This window comes from Heptranchias perlo, chromosome 9 (assembly GCF_035084215.1).
Source record: "Heptranchias perlo isolate sHepPer1 chromosome 9, sHepPer1.hap1, whole genome shotgun sequence".
NCBI lineage: Eukaryota > Metazoa > Chordata > Chondrichthyes > Hexanchiformes > Hexanchidae > Heptranchias > Heptranchias perlo.
This window is the reverse complement of record NC_090333.1, coordinates 69,542,304-69,567,255: the sequence shown is the minus strand read 5'-3', so window position 1 is coordinate 69,567,255 and position 24,952 is coordinate 69,542,304. Positions and strand designations below refer to the sequence as shown.

The 24,952-nt window shown below is 41.3% G+C and overlaps 2 protein-coding genes across 4 annotated transcripts in view; one reads left to right on the top strand and one right to left on the bottom strand.

Annotated features, from left to right (window-relative positions):
* rgl1 (ral guanine nucleotide dissociation stimulator-like 1) overlaps positions 1 to 24,952 on the top strand; it is a 237,719-nt gene that overhangs the window by 52,612 nt on the left and 160,155 nt on the right. The window contains exon 1 of one of the 3 annotated variants that reach the window (XM_067990724.1): positions 23,894 to 24,168. The exons of 1 other annotated variant lie outside the window; for it this stretch is intronic. In XM_067990724.1, coding sequence (XP_067846825.1) covers positions 24,124 to 24,168 — 45 coding nt within the window. In that variant the 5' untranslated portion in view covers positions 23,894 to 24,123. Of the gene's footprint in view, positions 1 to 23,893; positions 24,169 to 24,952 lie in introns of those variants that run through there. One more of the 3 variants, XM_067990727.1, reaches the window with a different exon arrangement.
* On the bottom strand, positions 1,265 to 2,397 carry LOC137325064 (putative C->U-editing enzyme APOBEC-4). The gene has a single exon (XM_067989760.1). It carries the CDS (start codon positions 2,395 to 2,397, stop codon positions 1,297 to 1,299), a length of 1,101 nt encoding a protein of 366 aa, XP_067845861.1. The 3' UTR covers positions 1,265 to 1,296.

Sequence of the window (24,952 nt, the reverse complement as noted above, 5' to 3'; positions counted from 1 at the left end):
AGGTGGCACACATTGCATGTAAGGATGGCAGGTGGAGTATAATCTAAGCGAAGTACTGGAATGGTGGATTAGGAAAGGGATTTAGGGGTCTCGGTACGTAATCATTAAAGCTAGCTCGGAGTGCAAAAAAATTATCTCTACCTAGTGTGATGGAGTCGAATATAAAAATAAGTCCTACTGCAGTTTTACAGAGCACTCAAGACTTGTGGAATATTGTGTTTAGTTTTGGGCACCTCACCCTAGGAAGAATATGCTGGCCTCAGAAAGTACTGTGACAATTCACCAGCATGATTATTATTCATTTATGGGATATGGGCGTCGCTGGCAAGGCCAGCGTTTATTGCCCATCCCTAATTGCCCTTGAGAAGGTGATGGTGAGCCGCCGCCTTGATCCACTGGTGGTGAAGGTTCTCCCACAGTGCTGTTAGGAAGGGAGTTCCAGGATTTTAACCCAGCGACGATGAAGGAACGGCGATATATTTCCAAGTCGGGATGGTGTGTGACTTGTGGGGGGGGGGGGGGGAACGTGCAGGTGGTGTTGTTCCCATGTGCCTGCTGCTCTTGTCCTTCTAGGTGGTGGAGGTTGCGGGTTTGGGAGATGCTGTTGAAGAAGCCTTGGCGAGTTGCTGCAGTGCATCCTGTGGATGGTACACACTGTAGCCATGTGCGCCGGTGGTGAAGGGAGTGAATGTTTAGGGTGGTGGATGGGGTGCCAATCAAGTGGGCTGCTTTATCTTGGATGATGTCGAGCTTGTGTTGTTGGCGCTGCACTCATCCAGGCATACCTGGGATAAAGACTGAATTATGATAGATTGGATAAAATTGGATTATATTTCCTGGAGATGATTTGATTGAGAGGGGAGAAGAGGAACAACTTTTGAGTGAGAATCCAGAACAAGGAGAGATAGACTTGGAATTCAAGCAAAGCTCATCAAAAGTGAATCCAGGCAAAAAACTTCACGCAAAAGATTTGAGAATGTAATGTTCCAGGAGAAACAGCAAAGTGACCTGAGCTGTTTAATTTGGAGACAGATACTTGGGAAATGAGGGTATTACAGGATGGGGAGAAAAGGGAAGGAACTGGGATTAAAAAATGAAGTTGCCATGGCTAATATAAGTGGTTGAATAGGGTTGATGGTGTAAATGACTTAGTCCTATTGTATTTTCTGTGCAAAGTTTATGAAAAAGCAGTTGTGGTGGAATGTATTGAGCCAAACAGTAGTCCTTAGTGCTGTCTAAATGGGATCCAGCTTTGGTTTGAAGTTTATCCCAGTTTAAAAGAGCTGTTTTTGTCAGCTAATCCCTTGTAGATTTTTTCTTTTTCCCTGTCTTCCTTGGTTTCTTTGAATTGGTTGATCTTTTCACAGGAACTTCAAAAACTTCGACTATTTCAGTTAGTTGTACGTTGCGTGGTAATGGGGTTGCTGGTTTTTTCCATTTGGATGCATCGGGCATATTCAGATGTCTCACAACATTCTTCGGTTTAATGTTCTGTGTTTGAAATGGGTACATAGACAAAGGCAATGCCAGCATGTTTGGAAGATTCATGTATGGTTGATGTGGAGATATTAATGCCATTCCATTCAGAATTGGAGGCAGTGCTTGTGAAAAGGGATATAAGTTCACGATTTCTGGTTTGAAATGTTGCTTTTGATGTTGTTTTACCTGGGGCACGACGTCTAGGTAAGAAGGGTTAACTCCAGTGATGGCAACTATCTGATCGGCATTGCTCAAGTCCGCGAAAGCTCTTTCAGGTGAAACTGGGTTGTAAAGTGTTGTCCGAGGCACACCATTCACAAACCTGTGCAAAATAGTCAGCCATGTCCCACTACTGATGGGATTAAGGGTCACCCTAGGCCAAAGTGCTGCCAAATTGTGGAGAGCTTCTTTATTCCATCCAGATTCAGAAAAGTAATCATCAATATGATAGAGTGCAGAGAAATAAATATCCAACCTAGTGCTGGGATAATTTACTAAGAAGTCCTGCAGTTTGTTTATGCAGTAGTGGGCTCTTTCATTACACGGGGTGTAATTGGAGTAGAGGGTAATATAAGCAATGTTATCGTAGGAGTCCATGAGTGTATCCAGATAGCCATCTATTTCGAAGAACATGGATTCTGGATGAAGGTGGTATAAAGTACAGTTAGTTATGTGTCCTTTCTGCACTAAAGTACCAGATGACAACTTCAGTTCATAGAAGACCAGATGCCTGCCAGACTGTGGCTGAGCATAGGGAAACCCAAAAGTTTCATAAAATTCCACGTAAGAAACACGGGCTTCTTCCCCAGTTTTGATGTGATATGGGCATTTTGGACACCTTTCACTGAAAGGCAACCAATAGTAAGGCTTCACCAGTGTTCCCCGAGGAGCAATATATTCTTCATAAGTAGTAGCCATGATGGTCAGTTCATCTCTCCATGTCCGTTTTGGAGGAACAATTTCATTGCAGCAACATAATTCTTAAATCCTTGATGAATCCCTGAAAGAGAAGTTAAAACAAAGTCGAGTATACACAGAAAGATGGTATATAAGGGATCAATTAAAAAGGAAAAACTGAAAATGTTGAAAATCCGAAATAAAAACAGAAAATGGTACAAGTACACAGCAGTTTAATTGACATCTGTGAAGAGAAAAGACAGGTGTTACAAATATAGTCTGCAGGGTTATGAATCTTCTTTGGAATTCTCTACCCCAGAGGGCTGTGGATGCTGAGTCATTGAGTATATTCAAGGCTGCGATAGATAGATTTTTGGACTCTTGGAGAATTGAGGGATGAGGGGATCGGGCAGGAAAGTGGAGTTGAGGTCGAAGATGAGCCATGATCTTGTTGAATGGCAGAGCAGGCTCGAGGGGCCGTATGGCCTACTCCTGCTCCTATTTCTAATGTTTTTATGTTCGTAGATATTCTCTCAGGCTCAGCATCATTGATCACTCCTATAAGTTGCCCACCTAACACTTGTGATTTGGAGTACACCTTTTTACTGTCCAATATCTAGTTAAATGGTAACATGACCGATCATAATATCAACCCCTTGTGTCGAGAAGTTGTGCCTTTTTTGGGAGTTGATGATTTGTAAGATAAATCTAACCTTTTATAGCAGTCTGATAACCTGAAGTAAAATAAGATCCCCTCCAGGCCATATAGGTAAATGTCCCAAAATATTACAATGGATTATGTCATTTTGTGGGTATACCCTTCATCAGGGGGGTCTTAGTCAAAGTTAACTTTAGTTTGTAGATGGAGCAAGCTTTTAGAACTTATTAATTTGTCTCTTCACTGGTTAAGTGGAGGTGATGTTTGATTCCAGCTAGCTTTACTAACTCAATCTTTTTAGACTATATTGCAACCTGTATTCTCTGGAATAATGCAACAAGATTGAAATTGCAGTACTAGTGTTTGTTTCCACATTAAAAATTACAAGAATTTATTTTAATAATTTAAGCCTTTAAATATGTATTTTCCTTGGCATTCAAGGAGTATTTCTAAAATTTTACGTTTAAAAAAAACCCCTCATGATGCGTCTCATACAGAATTCTAGATAATTTTTTAAGTTAACGAATGGAAAAATAACACTTGTCTATGTTCCTGATCAGTCATACCCTCATTGAACGTTCTGATACTTCACAAGTGATGGATCTCTGGAACGGTGTCCATGCCTTGCACAGTTTTTCTGGCACTTTCACCAAGTTTCTGATTGTTGTAAACTGTTTCCAAATGGCTTCATAATGGTCCGGATTTTGCCCTGAGCATCGAATGAACGGAGCCAGCCTTTCATTAGACTTGCACTTGCCCGTGGAGTTTTGCACGGCAAGTTGCTGTCAGCCAAACAGCTGCTCGGCCCGTTGCCCTCTACAGGGCATCTGGGACCTGTGTGAACAGGGCAAGCAACGGTGTATCTCCTTAACCAATCAGATTGAGGAATTGTTAATGAGTCTGAATCAGGAAGTGTAAGCTGGAATAATGAATTCAATGTCAAATCAGGTACAGAAAACGAAAGAAGGAAAAAGATTGGATTAAGAGACACAGAAAAAGTTTTTGACAATTACATCGTTACATTGAAACTATAGCACAGAAACAGGCCATTCGGCCCAACTGGTCTATGCCAACATTTATGCTGGACACGTGCCTCCTCCCTAGTTCATCTAACCCTATCAGGATATCCTTCTATTCTTTTCTCCCTCATGTGCTGATCTAGCTTCCCTCTAAATGCATCTATGCTATTCACCTCAACTAATCCTTGTGGTAGCGTGTTCCACATTCTTACCACTCTTTGGGTAAAGAAGTTTCTCCTGAATTCCCTATGTAATTTATTAGCGATTATTTTATATTTGTGACCTCTAGTTTTGGACTCCCCCACAAGTGGAAACATTTTCTCTACATTTACCTTATTATCTTAAAGACCTCTATCAGATCACCCCTCGGCCTTCTCTTTTGTGGAGAAGAGCTCCAGCCTGTCTGCCTTTCCTTATAAGGATATCCTCTCAGTTCTGGTATCATCCTTGTGAATCTTTTTTGCACCCTCTCCAATGCCTCTATCTTCTATAATATGGAGACCAGAACTGTTCACAATACTCCTTGTGGTCTAACCAAGGTTCTGTACAAATTTAACATAACTTTGCTTTTCGATTCTCACACTCTAGAAATGAAACCTAGAGCTTGGTTTGCCTTTTTTATGGCTTTATTAACCTGTGTCGCTACTTTTAGTGACTTGTGTATCTGTACCCCTAGATCCCTTTGCTCCTCTATCCTGTTTAGGCTCTTATTATTCAAGCAATATGTGGCCTCCTTATTCTTCCTACCAAAGTGCACCATTTCATACTTGCCTATATTGAAATTCATTTGCCAATTACACACCCATTCTGCAAGTTTATTAATGCCCTCTTGCATTTTGATGCGTTCTTCCTTTATTAACTCCCCCCAATTTGGTGTTTGCAAATTTTGAAATTATACTTCCGAATCCAAATCGTTAATTTAAATTGTGAACAACAGTGGTCCCAGCACCGATCCCTGTGAAACACCACTTTCCACCTTTTGCCAGTCTGAGTAGCTTCCCTTAACCCTTACTTTCTGGTTTTGTAGCCAGCTTGCTATCCAGTCTGCTACCTGTCCCCTGACTCCACATGCTCTGACCTTAGTCATAAGTCTACAATACAGAACCTTATCGAAGGCCCTTTGAAAATCCAAATATATTACATCTTCTACATTACCCTTGTCTACTCTTCCTGTTACTTCAAAGAATTCAATAAGGTTGGTCAACTATGACTTTCCCTTTGGAAAGCCATGCTGACTATTCTTGTATTTCGTTCTCTAAATGTTTTTCTATTACATCTGAGTAAAGATTCCATTAACTTTCCTACCACCGACATTAAAGCTAATGGGTCTATAGTTCCCTGGACTTGTTCCTATATTTATAAAGGGAGAGAGATCAACTGTGCGAGTGTGATTTAATATTTGCAGATGCAATACCTCCGGATCAGGGGTCTTAGACTCCCCAGGTTTGATTAGTTTATCAGTTATCTTCTGCTCCCACCCCCCACCCCAACTTTTTCTATCTTAAATGTTTTAATATCTTTTTCTATCTTTTGTGTCCTGCCCACCTTGTTAGACTCCCTGGTAAATACGGAGGCAAAGTAACTATTTAATATTTCTGCCATTTCACTATCTTTACCTGTGAATTTATTATGTACATCCCTTAGTGGCCCTATCCCTATTCTGATTTTTCTTTTGTTATTTATTTGTCTGTAGAATACTTTACTATTTTTATATTCCTTGATAATTTAATCTTGTCGTTCTTCGCTTTCCTAATTTTTTCGGCTTCTTTCCTAACCTCTTCATGTTCCCTTTTGTCATCCCCTCCTTTTATTGTCTAGATACTTAGATTATGCCTTTTTCTTTAGTTTCAATTTGACTCATCTCTTTATTCATCCATGATGTTTCGTTATTGGCTAGTTTGTCCTTGCTTTTTAGAGGAATATATTCCTCTTGAGCTCTTTTGATCACTGTTTTAAATATTACCCACGTTTGTTCTATTTCTTTGTCAAAATTCTTTTCCCGTTTACTTGCCCTAGTTCCATTCTAACCCCTCAAAAGTAGCTTTTTTCCAATCTATTACATTGGTTTTTGTCTGTCTTATGTCTTAATCATTATTTTAAACCTTATTAATTTACGATGGCTGTTGCCTAGATGTTCCCCTACACTTACTTATCTGCTCTGGTTAATTTCCCATTACTGGATCCAACAGTGATTCCTCTCTTGGGCTTCTCACATACTGGGTAAAAAGGGAGTCATGTACACAGTGTAAAACTCCATTCACTTTCCTCCTTTCCCTACCTTTTTTTGCCAGTTTATTTGGGGGTAGTCAAAATCTCCCATGATTATTTGATTTTTACCCATTTCATAGATTTGTCTTATTTCATCCTCCACTTCCCTTCCACTATTAAGTGGTCTGTAGAATATGCTTATTAATGTGATCGATCCCTTCTTATCCTTTGTCTCAATCCCTATGGACTCTGTTTCTATCTTAGTTACTTATGTCCCTTTTTTGTATTACTATTATGTTGTCTCTAATTAGTACAGCAACCCCACCTCCCTTCCTTCCCTATCCTTTCTAAATACATTATATCCTGTGATATTTAACTGCCAGTCCTGTTCCTTATGTAACTGTTCCAGTTATCCCCACCACATCTGGCTCCTAGCTATGAATTATTGCTTCCTGTTTCCACCATTTTTCAGATGCTGTGCACACTGCAATTCACAGGCAATTTAATTTGTTTTTAGTAATTGATGCCCTCCCTTTGTTTTTAAGTCATATTGTACTTATGTTCTATAAACTGTATTTGTTCCCTATTTAAATTTTAAAAAAAATCTCCAACAATAATTAAAAGCTGAAGGAATGAGACTCCACACTTATGAAAATGAATTTTCAGTGTCAGTGGGGTGGTTCAGTAATTAAGACTTGCCACGCCATTAAAAGGATACTTATACTGGAATGGACAAGCCCTAACTTTTTTTTGACGCATTTAATCTGTACCTATGAGGTAAGTACATGATCTTCGTGCTGTTCAATACATTTAAATGGGGAGCCAGACGACAAGATGCTGATTTCAGGAAGCTTATGGGGGAGTGTCGCAACTGACAATTGCGACTGAATGTGCGGTTGCTGGAAATTGCTGTCCGATTTGCACATAAATAACAGTGAGCATTATTAGTCTCACCGCTATTTTCACAGCAAAATCCGGTCCAATGTGTTTATCTAGTGGAGACTTTGTATGTTTCATTTCAAACTTTTTAAATTTTAAAAGATATCTGGACTTTAACTCTTAGCTTGTCTATTGTTTATAATGGACTTTTTTTTAAAAAGCGTGTTGAGGGAAATTGCTGCTATCTCTTCTAATTGCAGGGTAAGGCTTTGTTTAATCTCAAATCCAAAACATCTGGAGTATCCCTCTTTTTAAAAACATGGACATTGTTTTTATGCCACTCGCAATGCTTAACAACTACTTGTACAGGTTTTGAGGAAGCTTTTGAAGGTGGGGACTGATGAGCCTAGGGAGATAGTTCTAGAGTATGTGCCCATGATGGCTAAAGGCTTTTCCACCAAGGATTGAGTAGAGGATGTGAGTTGGGACCCAAGACTGCAAAAGTAGGATGGAGAGAGACAAAGGATTGATTGGAAAATAATTCTGCAAATAATGTGTTGGGTTATAGAAAATTTATGGAGGTTGGGTACGATGGGTGAGTGGTGGGATAGGATAGGATGTGGCCAGTACAGTTCTAGATCAGTTGGAGTTTCTATAAGGTGGATTTTGGGAGGCTAGCTAGCAGACTATTAGAATAGTAGATCCTGGCAGTTACAAAAACCTGCATGAAGGTTTCAGTGGTGTTGGAAGTGAGGTAAGGACAAAAATGGTCGACTGCTTCGGAGGTGGAAATGGACTGTCTCAGTAATGGACTAAATGTGGAGTTTGAAGCTCAGCTCAGGGTCGAGCAGGACACAGATTGGATACAGCCTGTCTGGGCAGAGAGATGGAATTGGAGTGAGGGGAGAGTTTGTGGTGGGAGCTAAACAAGATGGCTTAAATCTTGCAATTGTTTCGTTGGAGTAAGTTCTGGCTCATCGATGACTGCACTATAACGGTCATGGAGTCGAGGGAGGTGGTGGAGGGGTAAAGCTGGTTAATGTTATATATGGAAGCTAATCCTATGCTTACAGATAATGCAGTCAAGGGCAAACGTTTTTGAGAAATAGGGGGCTGAGGATAGAACCTCGCCAGAGACACCACTGTTAGTACTTATTACACTTTCTGCACTATAAACAGATAAATGACATGGGTAAATCTAATAAACCCATTACAGCTTTTGTACTTCACATATGATTTAGATTGCGATAAAATGTTACTATTAAATGTCTCCATGATTTCAATCTGACTACCTATTTAAATGAGTTGCAAATTTATTCTTAACAATTTTCTCCCCTTCCCTCTGGCTGGCTCCTTTTGCGAGGTTAAGCTTCCATGTGTGCCAGTCACACTCTGCCCAAGTGACCAATTATTGATCTGTGAGCCTTCACAATGAATTTCAGTGGACTATTAAACCATTTCAGGTATTCGATCTCCTCTGATTTGTGCTCTCCCTGGCACAAAGGGCACTGAAGTCAGTTGTAGCGATCCTACTGACACACTGGCTGAGATCATTTGATTTTGTGCAGACCAGCTGTCAAACGTGCTATCTTGTGTGACTCAGCTACTTCTGGATAAACTTGGACATTAGGGGAGCTAGGCTGCAATCATTTGAGAGTTGGGTTGTGATGCTGAATTGTGCTAATGTGCAAAAGCTGTTGGATTGGTCTGATTAGCAGTTTTGAAATGACTGAATATGAATGCCCAGTTCACTTACGATTGCCAACCTTCTAGGATTGTCCTGGAGTCCTCAGGAATTAATGATTAATCTCTGGGGCACTGCTGAGAGCAAAAGCCCAGAAGAAAAATCATAGGGTTATTAGAAAAAATTGTGTTCTAATTTTCTTGATCACTTTTGTTAGTTACTAAAAATAGTCAAGATTGTTGGGGGGGGTGAGTGAAGGCTATTTGAGCGGGCGAGATGTTTGGAGGTGGGCGGTCACATCAGAGTTGGCGACCCTGGGTTCACCTCCATTGAGGAAGAGAATTAATAAGTGATCAGTGACTGTCATTTTTAAATGCAGACTCTCATCCACAAATGCATAGGTTTTACTTGCTGTAGTAAGAGGAGAGAGTTTTATCAACTGAAATTTCTGATTATAATGTTGCAGTGCTGCAGCATTGAAATATAAAATGAAAAACAAATCTGTTACAAAACAAATGTAAATAATCACGCTTCAGTTTCACAATTCATATTGCAAAATTGTGAATTACTAATATTTCTCTGCATTTTGAATTTCCAAAGTGCAGCTGTGAAGCCTGGAGTCTTTTATAAATGAGTTCTTGTGAAATTCATTGTGATCTGAATATAAAACAGTTGAACAGAGTTAGAATGAAACACTTAGACTTGGAGGTGAAACTATAAATTCACCAGCATGTGTAGTATTTTTAAATGTTTACCTGTTACCGGGAGACCCAGCAATCCTTTCCTGGCTTAGTTTATCTGAAATATGAAATTTATTCCGAATGCTGGTCTTCTGTTCATGTAAATCTGCAATAGATCTGAAGAACTTACTTTCTTTCAACCGTGATTCTGCCCTTTTGGTTGGGGAGTTTTTGTTAGTGAGGGTAGGGCAGCTTTGTTTCTTACAAGCAAAGGGAATGAATAACTGACTCCATGGCAATAGTTTGTGCTAGGATACAGTCCTTCATAAGTACAGTGCTCGGATTCCCTATGTTTTTGGCAGCTTTTCTTTTAATATAATAAACTTAATCATCATAAGACCACAGTGTTGTAAATGTTTGAATCATTGAATATTTGGAAACTAGAATGACAAGCCAAATGCTGCATTCTATTCAACTAAGTTGACTGAATAATGTGTTTTTATATGTTATGGAGAGCTGGCTGACTGACTGCCAGTTACGAAGGACTAATCGAATTAAGGGATTGAGAAACAATGAGAACAAAGGTTTGAGTGGGTTTCATCTCGAAATTGAAGATTTCAATTCCTACATTGTTTCCCTGCCAGGCCTTTGGTTTTAAGAATGTACCAGCCGGTCTCCTGTCGCTTTGCTCATAATGAGTCAGAGGATTTGCTAAAGTGTGACACAAAGTGATGCACTTACAAGAAATGTGTTGCCATTTGCAAGAATTTTAACATTATAGATATATCATTACCACAGCTAGTTTTGAATTGCTTGCTGGTTGGTGGCAATGTTCAATTGCTCGGGAGTGTATCTTGCTAATATAATTAATGAAGTAATGAGCGGTGTTGGACCTGAAGGTGTGCAATATCAAGTAATACTGCATGGTAAGAGTACAGGGCGATATTGGTACTATATAGGGGATACACGACAAATTAAGATTTATTTCCGCAAGTAAACCAGATTGGATAACTATAGAATGGTTTAGTTAGAAGTAACTTATGACCTGACTGACAAGTGGAAGTAAATTTCATATTCCATTGCCTCCGGTAATACACTACTCATTCCACCACCATAGAACGATTATAAAACAGAAGGAGAACGTTCAGCCCATCATGTCTGTGCTAGCTCTTTGCCAGAGCAATCAAAAATAATTCCACTGTCCTGCTCTTTCCCCATAGCCCTATTTCTTCCTCTGCTTCAAATGTGTATCTAAATTTCCCTTAAAAGATGCAATGATCTCTGCCTCAGCCTCTCCATGTGGCAAAGAATTTCATGCTCTAGTAACCCCATGAGTGAAGAAATTTCTTCTAACCCCTCTCCTTACTTTCTTTGTAACTATTTAAATAGGTGATCCTCCCTCCTCTGACTCCCTAACCAGAGGAAATAGACTTTCCCCATTCACTCGATCAAAGCCCCTCATAATTTTAAAAATCTTTAAAATTTATCAAATTTCCTCTTCGCCTTCTCCATTGGAAATAGTCCCAGTATTTTTTTATTCGTTCATGGGATGTGGGCATCGCTGGCGAGGCCAGCATTTATTGCCCATCCCTAATTGCCCTTGAGAAGGTGGTGATGAGCCACCTTCTTGAACCACTGCAGTCTGTGTGGTGAAGGTTCTCCCACAGTGCTGTTAGGGAGTTCCAGGATTTTGAGCCAGCGACAATGAAGGAACGGCGATGTATCTCCAGTTTTCTCCTTGTAACTAATTTCACATTTGTGGTATCCTGGTCAATCTACACTGTATATTCTCAATGGCTGTAATGTACTTACTGTAATAAGGCACCTGAAACTGCACACAGTACTCTAGCTATGGCCTACATTTGTTTTGTATAAATTTATTGGTACCTTTGTACTCTGTCCCACTTATAAATTCCAAAATGCTATGGCCCTTTTGTTATGGCTTTATCTACCCTCATTTGCACTTTATGAATTCTGTATTTGAACCACCCTGGTGTCTGTTCATTCACCTCCAGTATCTTTCCATTGTGTATGTTTTTTCCCAAAATGTATTACCTCCCATTTCTCCACATGAAATTGCACGTGGCATCTATCTGCCCATTTCACTAACCTGTGTCTCCTCCTGAAGCCTTTTATTGTTCTTCTCGCTGTTTGTCAAACTCTCCACTTTTGTATTGTCAGCAGATTTCAAAATTATGTTCCCTGTGCCCAAGTCACCTATATATACAGAGAACAAATGTGCACCCAGCGCTGACCCAGAGGGCACACCACTTCCAATCCTAGCAACACCCATTTACTCTAACTCTCCTTCCTGGTTGTCAACTGACTTTTTTTATTGATGCTGCTACATTTTCTCTCATACCATACACCTGAATTTTTGTGAGAACCTCTTGACACCTCATTGAGTGCCTTCTGAAAATCCATACGCACCATATCCAGTGCATTCCCTCCAATTAAATGGAAGACAACTAATATAACAAGGCACTGTCCAGACTGTAAACAAGGAAAGAAACAGAAATTACCAAGAATGCATTTGACTGACCTATCGGCTTCGCTCTGACAAAGGGATACACCTGACAGGTAACTTGTCCTTTCTCTTCTCTTTACCGATGCTGACAGGCCGATTGTACACTGTCTTCTGTTTTTGTTTGTGTATGCAAATATCGTTTGCTGTTTGGAAAAACCAAAATATTTGATTCCGTGAGAAGCGTATCTTCAATATTGCAAAAGCACTGGTTTAAAGATTGTATTTTTGGGACGGGAAAAAAAACAAAAATGTGTGAATGTACAACTTTGGTAATAATTTCAGCAGGAAAAAACTGAATGAAGCTGCAGCATTTTAAATTGGTTCTAAGGAACGTCACGTTGCCCTATTATGTATTCGCTATAGGTCCATGAAGACTTTTACTTTTAGGTTCTAACGTGTCTGGAATCTGGACTTTCCATCTCTGCTTATTTCACATCTACATTGAGTCTGCTGTGGAGTTTTCCATGATGGGCGAAGCCTGTAATCATATTTATTGCACATGTAGCTTGACATTTGTTTAACACAAAACCTAACCAGGAGGCAAGGAATGTGTACAGACTTCTAAAACGGGAGGAGGGGGCAGAAGTAAGAAAGGAGATGAGATTTTACATGGATGTGCCAGAGAGATTGTATTGGCTTTAAATAAATATCTCCTCTTCAAATACAGTTTAAGATTATCTCAATCCCAGTCGGCATTACTAAACTGTTAGGTATTTCAGTCAAATGCCAAAAAGCTGGTGGTAGTTACTTTTCTGTTTACCATCTGGTAAACAGACTGCTAATGACATGAAGCAACAAAAAATAGCCATCTCCAGTGTTAGCATTAACTGATGAATAATCAAGATAATTGTTCTGATGGTACCTACAAATCAATTAGCACTGCTGCAAAATACTCTACTTAAAGCTGCAGTGCATTTTGAAGTTTTTTTTAGTTTTAACACCAGGTACTTGTCAAAACAAAAAGCTGCAAAGACTGTCCAAAACAGTGTGTCTCACATCTTTGGGCAAGGTTGATTTTTATTTTCCCTGAGTTATGAAGTGAGAAACCAAAGTATAAGTCAGAAATTAAAATCAATACAATGGAAGGGGAGTCTAGATTCGTTGCTTCCTTCAACTTTCTTTTAATGAGTTGAGATTCCTCTTTCTCCCCTCTCAACTAAAGTTCCCACCACCTCCCACTTCTTCACACCTGCTGGCAGCAAGCTGGAACGCATTAGGCCTCTCTTTCCGTAGGCAATTATGGTTTGATCACCTCAAGCTCTACCATTGTACCTTAATGTGGCCAAATCCTCATCTTTTAAGATTGTCCTGGAGAAAAGGGACAACTGCAAAATCCTCTTCCTTCACAATCAGCTGATTCCGCTGACCACTGTACCCCCCCCCCCCCCCCCCACCACATAGCAAATGCAGGGAACTCATTAACCTCTCCAGCACAGACGCTAAATTTGGGGCCTCTGCCTGCTGCTGACCAAACTCGACTCCTTTTCCTCAAAACTTTTGTATATCTTTCCCCCCCACCCCCCCCCATCCCTCATTAAAATAGTCTCATTCATGCTCATGATGCCCACTACCTGTTTCCTTGACCCCAATTCCTGACCTCCCAACTTACCTTCCACAGCCCATGCTTGCCAGTGTTATTCTATGGCATGGTCCCTATGTCTTCCAAAAATGCTGTCACCTTTCCCCTAAAGATCAAAGCTCTAAGACCATCCAATCATTTCTTTCCAAAATCCTGCAACGTAGTGTTTCGCAGCAACTCTCGAAGCATTCCCTGTGCAGAATCCCCGAATTATTATGCTTTCACCCTGCTCAAAGTCACAAACAACGTCCTGTCCTGGTTCCCAGTCCTACCTGTCACGTTGTAAACACATCATCCCCATTGGCTTCATCCATACCCACTTGTTCATCTGTGGTATACTGCAGAGCTCCATCCTTGTTGCTTCCATCATCGATCATTAATTTACGCACACCCCTTTTCTCTATGTCCATGGTACAAAGGTTGTAAATTTGTGAGCTAAACTCTGTTGATGTGGAAAAATGGTTAAGTAAAAGGGTGCCCTTGAAGTTAAGGCCTGGCGCAGGAGCAGATTATTGGAACTTTCCTATGTACCAGAACATTATATCTGATGTGGAAATATAATTAAAATAATTTAAAATGCCGACACAACTATTTTTTTGGTGTCTATCTTTAAAGAGTTGCATTGTTGTCTGGTATCATTAGTGTGACCTCACTGCGTCAGTACTGTGACAAACAGGAATGAGTATACATATTTTCCCCTTTGGACTACTAGGATTAAAAACTCATGTTCCCTTTCTGTGGAGAAGGTGTTGGGGTTTGTGTGTCTTGATTTTCATGTATGAATGGATAATGGAGCAACATATGTGTTGACTTGTGTGGTTGCTTTCAAATATTTTCTGTCTATGGTGCCTGTGGCTAGAACCATGAAAAGTTTTCTTTAAAGAGGAAGGGAATTACTTTTATAGTTTAAAAAAAAACTTGCCTTTTATATAGCACCTTTCACAACTTCAGGATGTCCCAAAGCGCTCTACAACCGACTAAGTACTTTGTTCTTTGAAGTGTAGTTACTGTTGTAATGCAGGAAACACGGCAGCCAATTTGCGCACAGCAAGGTTCAGATAATCAGTTTGGTGTTGGTTGAGGGGTAAATATTGACCAGGACACCAGGGAGAACTCATCTGCTCTTTGAATAGTGCCATGGGATCTTTTACATGGTTTAACATCTCATTTGCTAGACGGCACCTCCGACAGTGCAGCACTCCCTCAATTACTGCACAGGAGTGTTGGCCTTAATTTTGTGCTCAAATCCCTGGAGCGGGACTCCAACCCATAACCTTCTGACTTTGAGGTGAGAGGGCTACCCACTGAACCACAGCTGACACAAGCCACTAGTGTTTTTAAGTGGGAGACCAGAGGATGAGTCCATGCTCTGATGGTCTGAGTGGGGAAATCTATATTTTTGAATATTTGACTAATCTCTGGTGGCTCAATGGAGACAAATGTATCTTCAGTACTCAAGTTAGGGTTAGAGTGAGGGTGGGAAACAACATCAGTGTTCCCTGAAGTCTTAAGCCGCACTATTAAGGTTGGAGCTGAGCTGGTTATGTTGTGAGTACGTAGGTTGTTCAGAGCAGGAAGTTCCTGAGCTATGCTGAGTTAGTTGATCTGAGGGGTAGAAAAAGCACGCCAACTGACCTGTGCTTTTGGGTTAAAGAGGGGAAAATTAGTCTGGGTACCTGCTTCTGATAACTCGTAACATAAGGACCTGGCGACGGCCATTTATCCCCTCGGGCTTGCTCCGTCATTCAATTGGATCATGGCTGATCTGTGCCTCAACTTTATTTACCCCACCCCCCCCCACCCCGCTCCAAATTCCTTGATACCCCCCCCACCTTCGCTCCAAATTCCTTGATACCCTTACCTAACACAAATCTATATCTTGGTCTTGAAAGCTTCCATTGACCCCCAGCATCCACCGCTGGGGGTCAATGGGGGGGGAGAGAAAGAGTTCCAAATTTCTACTAACCTTTGTGTGAAGAAGTGCTTCCTGAATGGCCGAGCTCTAATTTTAAGATTAAGACTCCCTCATTTTTTTTCCCCCTCCACCAGAGGAAATAAGGTAGATGTGGAGAAACTATCAAATCCTTTCAACATTTTAAGCATCTCCTTCAGATCCGATGACCCTCTTCCTCGAAATGCATGTGTGTGAATGTTTGGTCAGGATACATCAGGCTTGGCTGTGATGCCCCTGTAATTGAATATCCTGATCGATGCAGTTGGGATGGTTGTTTGGACGGTGCCCTGCAAAGTGATTGGTGTCTGCAGAATCGTATCCCAGCGAGGTAGTCACCATTCCTGTCTTGGCCAGGTGAAGGAGGAGAGGAATTGACCAGATTAAAAAGAAAATTAACTTTTGACTGCCTCAAAAGCCAAACCCAAAGCCAAGCACACTTCACAGTAAGATGAATTCATCTTAATGACCAATCTGACTTTTGGCAGAAAGGTCTAAAAGGGGGAAAGAAAAGGATTTACATTTATATAGTGCCTTTCACATCCTCAGGACAACCCAAAGCGTTTCACAGCCAATTAAGTACATTTTTGAAGTGTCGTCACGCCTGTAATATAGGAAACGTGACAGCCAATTTGTGCACAGCAAGAAGACCAACGACCAGTTAATCTGTTTTCAGGTGTTGGTTGAAGGATAAATATTGGCCGGGACATTGGGAAGAACTCCCCTGCTCTACTCCAAATTGTGCCATGGGATCTTTTATGTTCACCTAAGAGGGCAGAAGCTGGTTTAACATCTCATCTGAAAGACGGCACCTCCGGCAGTGCAACACTCCCTCAGTACCGCGCTGGAGCGTCAGCCTAGATTTTGTGCTCCAGTCTCTGGAAGGGGCTTGAACCCACAAAACTGATTGAGGAGAGAGTGCTACCAACTGAGCCAAGTCTGGGAGCAGACAGATGTCTGCCTGTCTTGCCTGAGAATCTAATATCGTACTAACATTTAAAAGGTCATTTAGTGGTGTATAAAAAGCAGTTTTTTTTTGGGATTAAGAAAATGTATCGTGCCTCGGTCATAATAGTAAGTGAAAACTTGCTCTATTTTTCGATGGGAGTGGGTCTGAACTGTGACCTCTAAAGGGAGAGAGGGAATTTCAGACTTTTTAACTTCAGTTCTTCCATACCCATTAGGGGACCTCAATGTTGTAAAATGCTTAAATTCCTATGCTGGCTTTAAGCCTGTTGGAGATTTCCTTTTGAGTGCACCAAAGTAGTGTACAGTATACGAGCCTGCTGCTTTGAAAATCTGTCATAACTCAGCATTCATTTAAATCCCATAATTGACATGTCTCAAAGCGATGAATTGTTTTTGTAGTGCATTGACTTGGTGCGTGGGCAAGTGCAGGAAAGTTGTGCAATCATTACTGGTTTTAACAGCAGCTAACGGGAATGGTGAAGTTGTCAAGTGGATCTGTGCAATTCATGCTTTGTATTCCAGTGGTAGTTTGCTTGTTAAAACAAAAAAAAAAGTAGATTTGCTCAGTCAATTATGGGTCTTGCTGGCTCCTGGGGGACTCGAATGCCTGCAGACCATGTGCTGAACACATTAGGCAGCACATGCACAGGAAGCGTCTCAGCTGGAGTAGCCCCTCGTGATACAGCAGAGAGCTAAGTGTTCCAGCTGGCACATACTGATAATGAGTCCATTAAAGCATGGTATCAGGAAAACTGGACCGGTGTATGATTGTGAACAACAAAAAAAAATTACACTTCTGTAATCTCATTGAGGCAGAATTTACTGTCAAAATAACAGTGAGCCTAATGGTGCTCACCATTATTTATGTGCAAATCGGGCAGCAACTTCATGTGAGGGCAGATGCGCGGTTACACCTGAAAATCCGAAAGTTGCTCTGAGATGCGCCGCTTTGCAAAAAACAGCATCTCGCCATCTGACTCGCCATTCAAATTCATTGAATGGTGTGAAGTTGTGGTACTTGCAAGGTAGATATATTGAATTGCATAGGAACAGGCCGTTGGGCCCAACAGGTCCATGCCATTGTTTATGCTCCACACGAGCCTCCTCCCTCCCTACTTCATCTAACTGTATCAGGATGCCCTTCTATTCCTTTCTCCCTCTCGTTTATCTAGCTTCCCTTAAATGCATTGATGCTAGTTGCCTCGACTACTCCTTGTGGTAGCGAATTCCACGTTCTAACCACTCTCTGGGTCAAGAAGTTTCTCCTGAATTCTCTATTGGAGACTACCAGAACTAGGAGCCATAAATAAGATAAGTCACTTATAAATCCAAGTGGAAAAATCCTCTCCACGTTTGCCCTATCAAACCCTTTCATAATTTTGAAGACCTCTATCAGGTCACCCCTCTTTTTCTAGAGAAAAGAGCCCCAGCCTGTTCAGTCTTTCCTGATAGTTGTAACCTCTCAGTTATGGTATCCAATCTTGTGAATTTTTGTTGCATCTTCTCCAGTGCCTCTTTTTATAATATGGAAACCAGAACTGTTCACAGTACTCCAAATGCAGTTCAACCAAGGTTCTATACAAGTTTAACATAACTTCTCTGCTTTTCAATTCTGTCCCTCTAGAAATGAACCCCAGTGCTTCGTTTGCATTTTTTAATGGCCTTATTAACCTGCATCGTTGCGTTTAGTGATTTGTGTATCTTTACCCCTAGATCCCTCTGCTCCTCTACCTTGATTAGACTCTTATTATCTAAGCAGTATGTGACCTCCTTATTCTTCCTACCAAAATGTAGTACCTCACACTTATCTATATTGAAATTCAGTTTGCCAATTACACGCCCATTCTACAAGTTTATTAATGTCCTCCTGCATTTTGACCCATTCTTCCTTTTGTATTAACTGCACCCCTCAAATTGGTGTTGTCCGTAAAGTTTGAAATTGTACTTCTGATTCCAGAGTCCAAATCATTGATGTAACTAGTGATTAATAGTGTTCCCAGCACCGACCTTTTGTGGAACACCACTTCCCACGTTTTGCCAGTCTGAATAACTAACTTTAACATCCACTCTGTTTTCTGTTTTGTAGCCAGCTTGCTGTCCGTTCTGCTATCTGTTCCCTGACTCCACATACTGACCGTAGTCATGAGTCTACTATGCAGTACCTTTATCATAGGCCTTTTGAAAATCCAGATATATTACATCTACTGCATTGCCCTTGTCTACCCTTTGTTAGTTCAAAGAACTCTAAGGTTGGTCAAGTATGACTGTCCCTTTTTGAAATCCATGCTGACTATTCTTTATTATATTTTCAGATTCGAGACACTTTCGGTTACATTTTTGAGAAGATTCCATTATCTTTCCTACCACTGACGTTAAACTAATTGGCCTATAGTTCCCTGGACTGGTTTGATCTCCCTTTCCAAATATAGGAACCTCATTAGCTGTCTGCTAGTCCTCTGGCACTAATCCCTTTTCTAATGAATTTTTATATATATGTAAGTGTCTCTGCCAACTTTTCCCTCACTATATTTATAATTTTTTTTATTCGTTCATGGGATGTGGGTGTCGCTAGCGAGGCTGGCATTTATTGCCCATCCCTAATTGCCCTTGAGAAGGTAGTGGTGAGCCACCTTCTTGAACCGCTGCAGTCCGTGTGGTGAAGGTTCTCCCACAGTGCTGTTAGGAAGGGAGTTCCAGGATTTTGACCCAGTGACTATGAAGGAACGGCGTTTTATTTCCAAGTCGGGATGGTGTGAGACTTGGAGGGGAACGTGCAGGTGGTGGTGTTCCCATGTACCTGCTGCTCTTGTCCTTCTAGGTGGTAGAGGTCGCGGGTTTGGGAGGTGCTGTCGAAGAAGCCTTGGCGAGTTGCTGCAGTGCATCCTGTGGATGGTACACACTGCAGCCACAGTGTGCCGGTGGTGAAGGGAGTGAATGTTTAGGGTGGTGGATGGGGTGCCAATCAAGCGGGCTGCTTTATCTTGGATGGTGTCGAGCTTCTTGAGTGTTGTTGGAGCTGCACTCATCCAAGCAAGTGGAGAGTATTCCATCACACTCCTGACTTGTGCCTTGTAGATGGTGGAAAGGCTTTGGGGAGTCAGGAGGTGAGTCACTCGCTGCAGAATACCCAGCCTCTGACCTGCTCTCGTAGCCACGGTATTTATATGGCTGGTCCAGTTAAGTTTCTGGTCAATGGTGACCCCCAGGATCTTGATGGTGGGGGATTCGGCGATGGTAATACCGTTGAATGTCAAGGGGAGGTGGTTAGACTCTCTCTTGTTGGAGATGGTCATTGCCTGGCACTTATCTGGTGCGAATGTTACTTGCCACTTATGAGCCCAAGCCTGGATGTTGTCCAGGTCTTGCTGCATGCGGGCTCGGACTGCTTCATTATCTGAGGGGTTGCCAATGCAACTGAACACTATGCAATCATCAGCGAACATCCCCATTTCTGACCTTTTGATGGAGGGAAGGTCATTGATGAAGCAGCTGAAGATGGTTGGGCCAAGGACACTGCCCTGAGGAACAAGGACACTGCCCTGAGGAACTCCTGCAGCAATGTCCTTGGGCTGAGATGATTGGCCTCCAACAACCACTACCATCTTCCTTTGCGCTAGGTATAACTCCAGCCACTGGAGAGTTCCCCCCCCCCCCCCCGATTCCCATTGACTTCAATTTTACTAGGGCTCCTTGGTGCCACACTCTGTCAAATGCTGCCTTGATGTCAAGGGCAGTCACTCTCACCTCACCTCTGGAATTCAGCTCTTTTGTCCATGTTTGGATCAAGGCTGTAATGAGGTCTGGAGCCGAGTGGTCCTGGCGGAACCCAAACTGAGCATCGGTGAGCAGGTTATTGGTGAGTAAGTCCTGCTTGATAGCGCTGTCAGCGACACCTTCCATCACTTTGCTGATTGAGAGCAGACTGATGGGGTGGTAATTGGCCGGATTGGATTTGTCCTGCTTTTTGTGGACAGGACATACCTGGGCAATTTTCCACATTGTCGGGTAGATGCCAGTGTTGTAGCTGTACTGGAACAGCTTGGCTCGAGGCGCAGCTAGTTCTGAAGCACAAGTCTTCAGCACTACATGTTGTCAGGGCCCATAGCCTTTGCTGTATCCAGTGCACTCAGCTGTTTCTTGATATCCCGTGGAGTGAATCGAATTGGCTGAAGACTGGCTTCTGTGATGGTAGGGATATCAGGAGGAGGCCGAGATGGATCATCCACTTGGCACTTCTGGCTGAAGGTGGTTGCAAACGCTTCAGCCTTGTCTTTTGCACTCACGTGCTGGACTCCACCATCATTGAGGATGGGAATGTTTGCAGAGCCTCCTCCTCCCGTTAGTTGTTTAATTGTCCACCACCATTCATGACTGGATGTGGCAGGACTGCAGAGCTTTGATCTGATCCGTTGGTTGTGGAACTGCTTAGCTCTGTCTATATGTGGATGTAATCCAGGGGTTTATCCTCTAAGTTTGATCAGTTTATTTTTTTTTCCCCCTTCCCCTTTTCTATCTTCAATTTCTTTATAAAGTAGTAGATACAAACTAAACTCGCCACAGAAAGTTAGGGCTAGTCCATTTCAATTTAAGTACCCTTTTTAATGGTGTGATAAGTTTTAATTACTGCCGAACAACCCCTCTGGCACTGAAAATTAACTTATGAATGTACAGTCTCATTCCTTCAGGTTTTGATGTAATTTAAATTTTCTTCTAAATCTAATTTTTTAATGTTTTTTCTCTCTTAACCCAATCTTTCTTTCCCTCTCTCTGTACCTGATTTGACATTGAATTCACTATTCTAACCTGTACTTCCTAGTTCAGACTCTGCACTGTTCATTAACAATGCTTCAATCGGGTTAAGGAGATAGACAGTTGCTTGCCCTGTTCATTCAGGTCCCAGATGCCCTGAAGAGGGTGCTGCCCTGTTTCCATATCTCAGTAATTTGCTGTCCAAAATCTCATGGAAATAAAATGGGCAAGTCTAATAAACAGTGGGTGCCGTTTGTTTGACAGCTGCAGTCAATCCTGGCCCATTGTACTTTCAGTAATTTTTATCTGTCGGATTAAGCCACTAAGAGATTTGTGGGATTTAAAGCTGAGTTGAGACATTGGTGAGTCGTGAGGTTCACTAAGTTCAAATTGAACGTGATACAGCAGTAGAAATGTTTGTGCCTGCAGCAAACTTAACACGTGTTTTGTGACTGTAGGTAACTACCATTTGGGAAATGAATTGGAATAAATATTCTGCTCTGAAATCTTTTATTTTCCAAATGGGGCACTGAAATGTTTAATTTGGACGTTGCGGCTGGTTTTCGCGTATCCCCAGAACTGAAACAGATCGAGAAGATTACAAATGTAGTCATTTAGCTTTGTTTGCTTTCTTTTTTTTCCTTCATTGACTTAGACTTTTTAATCGCCTGTCCTCCTGCTGCAAGAGGAGGAGATTGATGTTTGCTATTTGCCATCCATGTTGATAACTTGCACCAGTTCTGATGGCTCTTTGAAAACACTATTAAAAAGTTAATGCTGCTTCGCTAGTGCTGCTGTTAATGGTTTCCTCCCACTGCAGTATTGGTGTAAATTTGAGTTGATGTCTTGAATGAAGCTGGATTGCAGTTCCTCCCCCTTCCCTTTTCCTCCATTCACTACTGGAGTGGAAAATCAGGAGCTGCCTACCTTTCTAAACACCTTGCTTTTTTTTCTTGTTCAAGGACCACGACGTTTACTTGAAGTGGAGTTAAATCCAGTGCGGTTTTAGTTTTGCAACACGAAGCATTTCCACTTCCTACCATCCATGGTCATAACATGGGCTTGCTGCATTTATCAAAAGAATTCATTTAGATGATTAAAATGTTAACAATTGTTTTTTTTACTGTGCTGACAACAGAGTGGGCCTGTGTGGATAAACAATATAGTCCTTTTTTAAAGGAGGAAAAAGTACAAACACTGATCAAGTTACAACAAAAAGCACATCCAGACCGTCTATCACACAATGCTGCTGTGATTCAAGAGTACGTTGGTTTGAGAGCATGTCCGACTTCTGACCCTTCCAGATTCTGCTTTAAGCTCTGCCAGTTTCAAATCCATCACACCCCGACATTGGCGCTAGGAGAATGCCAACACTTAAAATGTTCGGGACTTGTTAGTGCTCAATTCTGAACCATGTGATGTACAGTTTGAAGGCAAAGGTTTCCTGACACTTGCCTTTGTTTGCATTGGTTAAATGCCTTTTTCTAATTCATTGGTAACTAGATGAAGAAATGAGGGATTCCATTTGCTTGGTGAGGCATTGAGCATCTTCAGATTGTGGAGCCTCTGAAGATTGTTGCATTCTGAGAGTTTAAAAGTGTTCATAGAATCATGTAGCACAGAAGGAGGCCCTTCAGCCCATCGTGCCTTTGCCGGCTCTTTGAAAGAGCAATCCAATTTATCCCACTCCCCTGCTCTTTCCCCATAGCCCTGAAGATTTTTCTTTTTCAAGTATATATCCAATTCCACTTTGAAAGTAATTGTTTTAAATCCATTTGTGTTATATTCAAACTCTCAAGATAGGTACTTTAGAAACTTTGGCATGCTAAATGAGCAGTGCTTAAGGAATATTGGATCTACAGTTCATAGTACAGCAGTGCTTTGAATGTTGCCTTCATGCAATGATGCCTGTACAATTTTTTGTAACTTGATCAGTGTTTGTACTTTTTCCTCCTTTGTTCTGGAATGGGTGGAAATAAAAACAACTGACTGAGTAAATTAAACAAGGTCGTGCGTCTGTCTGTCTGTGTGTGTGTGTGTGTGTATATTAGAGATAGTATTTGACAGACTGTACAGATTCTGTAAGACAGTTGTTACTTTACATTAAGTTTAAATGGGATTCGACTGTTGCCAAACTCTAAACACTAATTAATCTAACTTTTTTATTTTTGAAGCATCAATACACTCCCAAAAGTCACCATTACAAATCCTGAGGCTTTGTTTTTACATTTGGAAAATGACACCAACACTTAGGAATGCTTTCATATTTTGAGATTGTCTTTTTTTCCTGAAGTCTGTGACAAGATGTTAAGAATTAAATGTTTACAATTTACGAACTTTTTAAAAAAAAAAGTGGAAGATGTCTACTAGACATCTATTGAATATAGACTTTTTGGCTTAAGGATTAATTGGATGCCTCAGACAAAGCTATAGCAACAAAGAAGTACTTGTGTCAAATTTGAGAGAAGACTGGTTGAAATATGAAGTAGTTTCTTGGCACTGCAGAGTTAGCTGCTCCCCCCCCCCTTCAGAGCAGGAGTCACACAGTCTGTGTGGGAGCATGATGCAGATTAAACCAGCTCAGCAGCTCACTTCCGTCAATTGTTTCTGAACATCTAGTTGAGGTCGGAAAGGGAGTTCATCTTTTCTGGAGCTTCACAGCTTACCTAATCCAACGACAGGCATTTCACAAGCACCCTGTGCGCACTGGTTACTTCTGAAGTCCAAATAGAGTTTGGTTTGAATAGGGAGACTGGAATATCTGGAGAATCTCAACTGCGACTGTAGGATGACTTACACAAAACCCACTGTATTTGCTTCTCAACATGGTTTGTGTTGAGGCAAATGCGCAAAATATGTTCCAAAAGAATGGCTTATTTTCCTTTGTTGGTGAGTATATCTTGGCTTAGATAGAGGGGGGAAATATGGTGTTAAAAAAAGTGATTTGTTTTGATAACTTTTGAAATGGGCAATGCATTTTAATGTTGGAAAATATTTAATGAGGTTTGTTATAACTAGGAGTGCTGATATATTTACATTTTTGAAGTGATATTTATTCACGAAATTTCTGGTAAATGTCATTATTTAAACCTGGAATCGTGTGTATTCTAAATTTAAAAAAAATTGTTTTGCCTTTTATTTAATACCTGTTTACGGCTGCATTTACACTTCAACTATAATGTCAGTGGCATCGACACTAAGAAGGTACTGTGGAAATTCAGCATCGGGCTGACTTGACTCCGAAGCGAAGTGAGACTCCCTGGAGGAGGGAAGTCTCGGACGACTTGGCTATGGAGCCAGGTCAGGTCCTGATTCTGACCTCGTTGACAAACTTGGTGTCAATTCGGAGCAGAAACCACTTCACACTGCCAGTAAGTTGTAGCGTAAATGCAGGCTTAGATAATGAAGGGCATGTTTTTACCCTGTTTACCATTCTGTGGCAAGTAATCAACTCGTTACATTGTGCACAAGGTGTTCAGTGACTTTTAAAGCAAGTTCACTCTGGCGTTAAATGGTTGATGTGTTTCATAGTCTTGCAGCAGGACTCCTGGGATTTGATGGGAGTAAATGCAATGTATAACTTTTACAGGCTGGCTATACCATGGAATTTGAATTGATGCACAGCCATAATTGCTTCACATCAATGCGAAGTGTGTATTGTCATTTGGGTGTG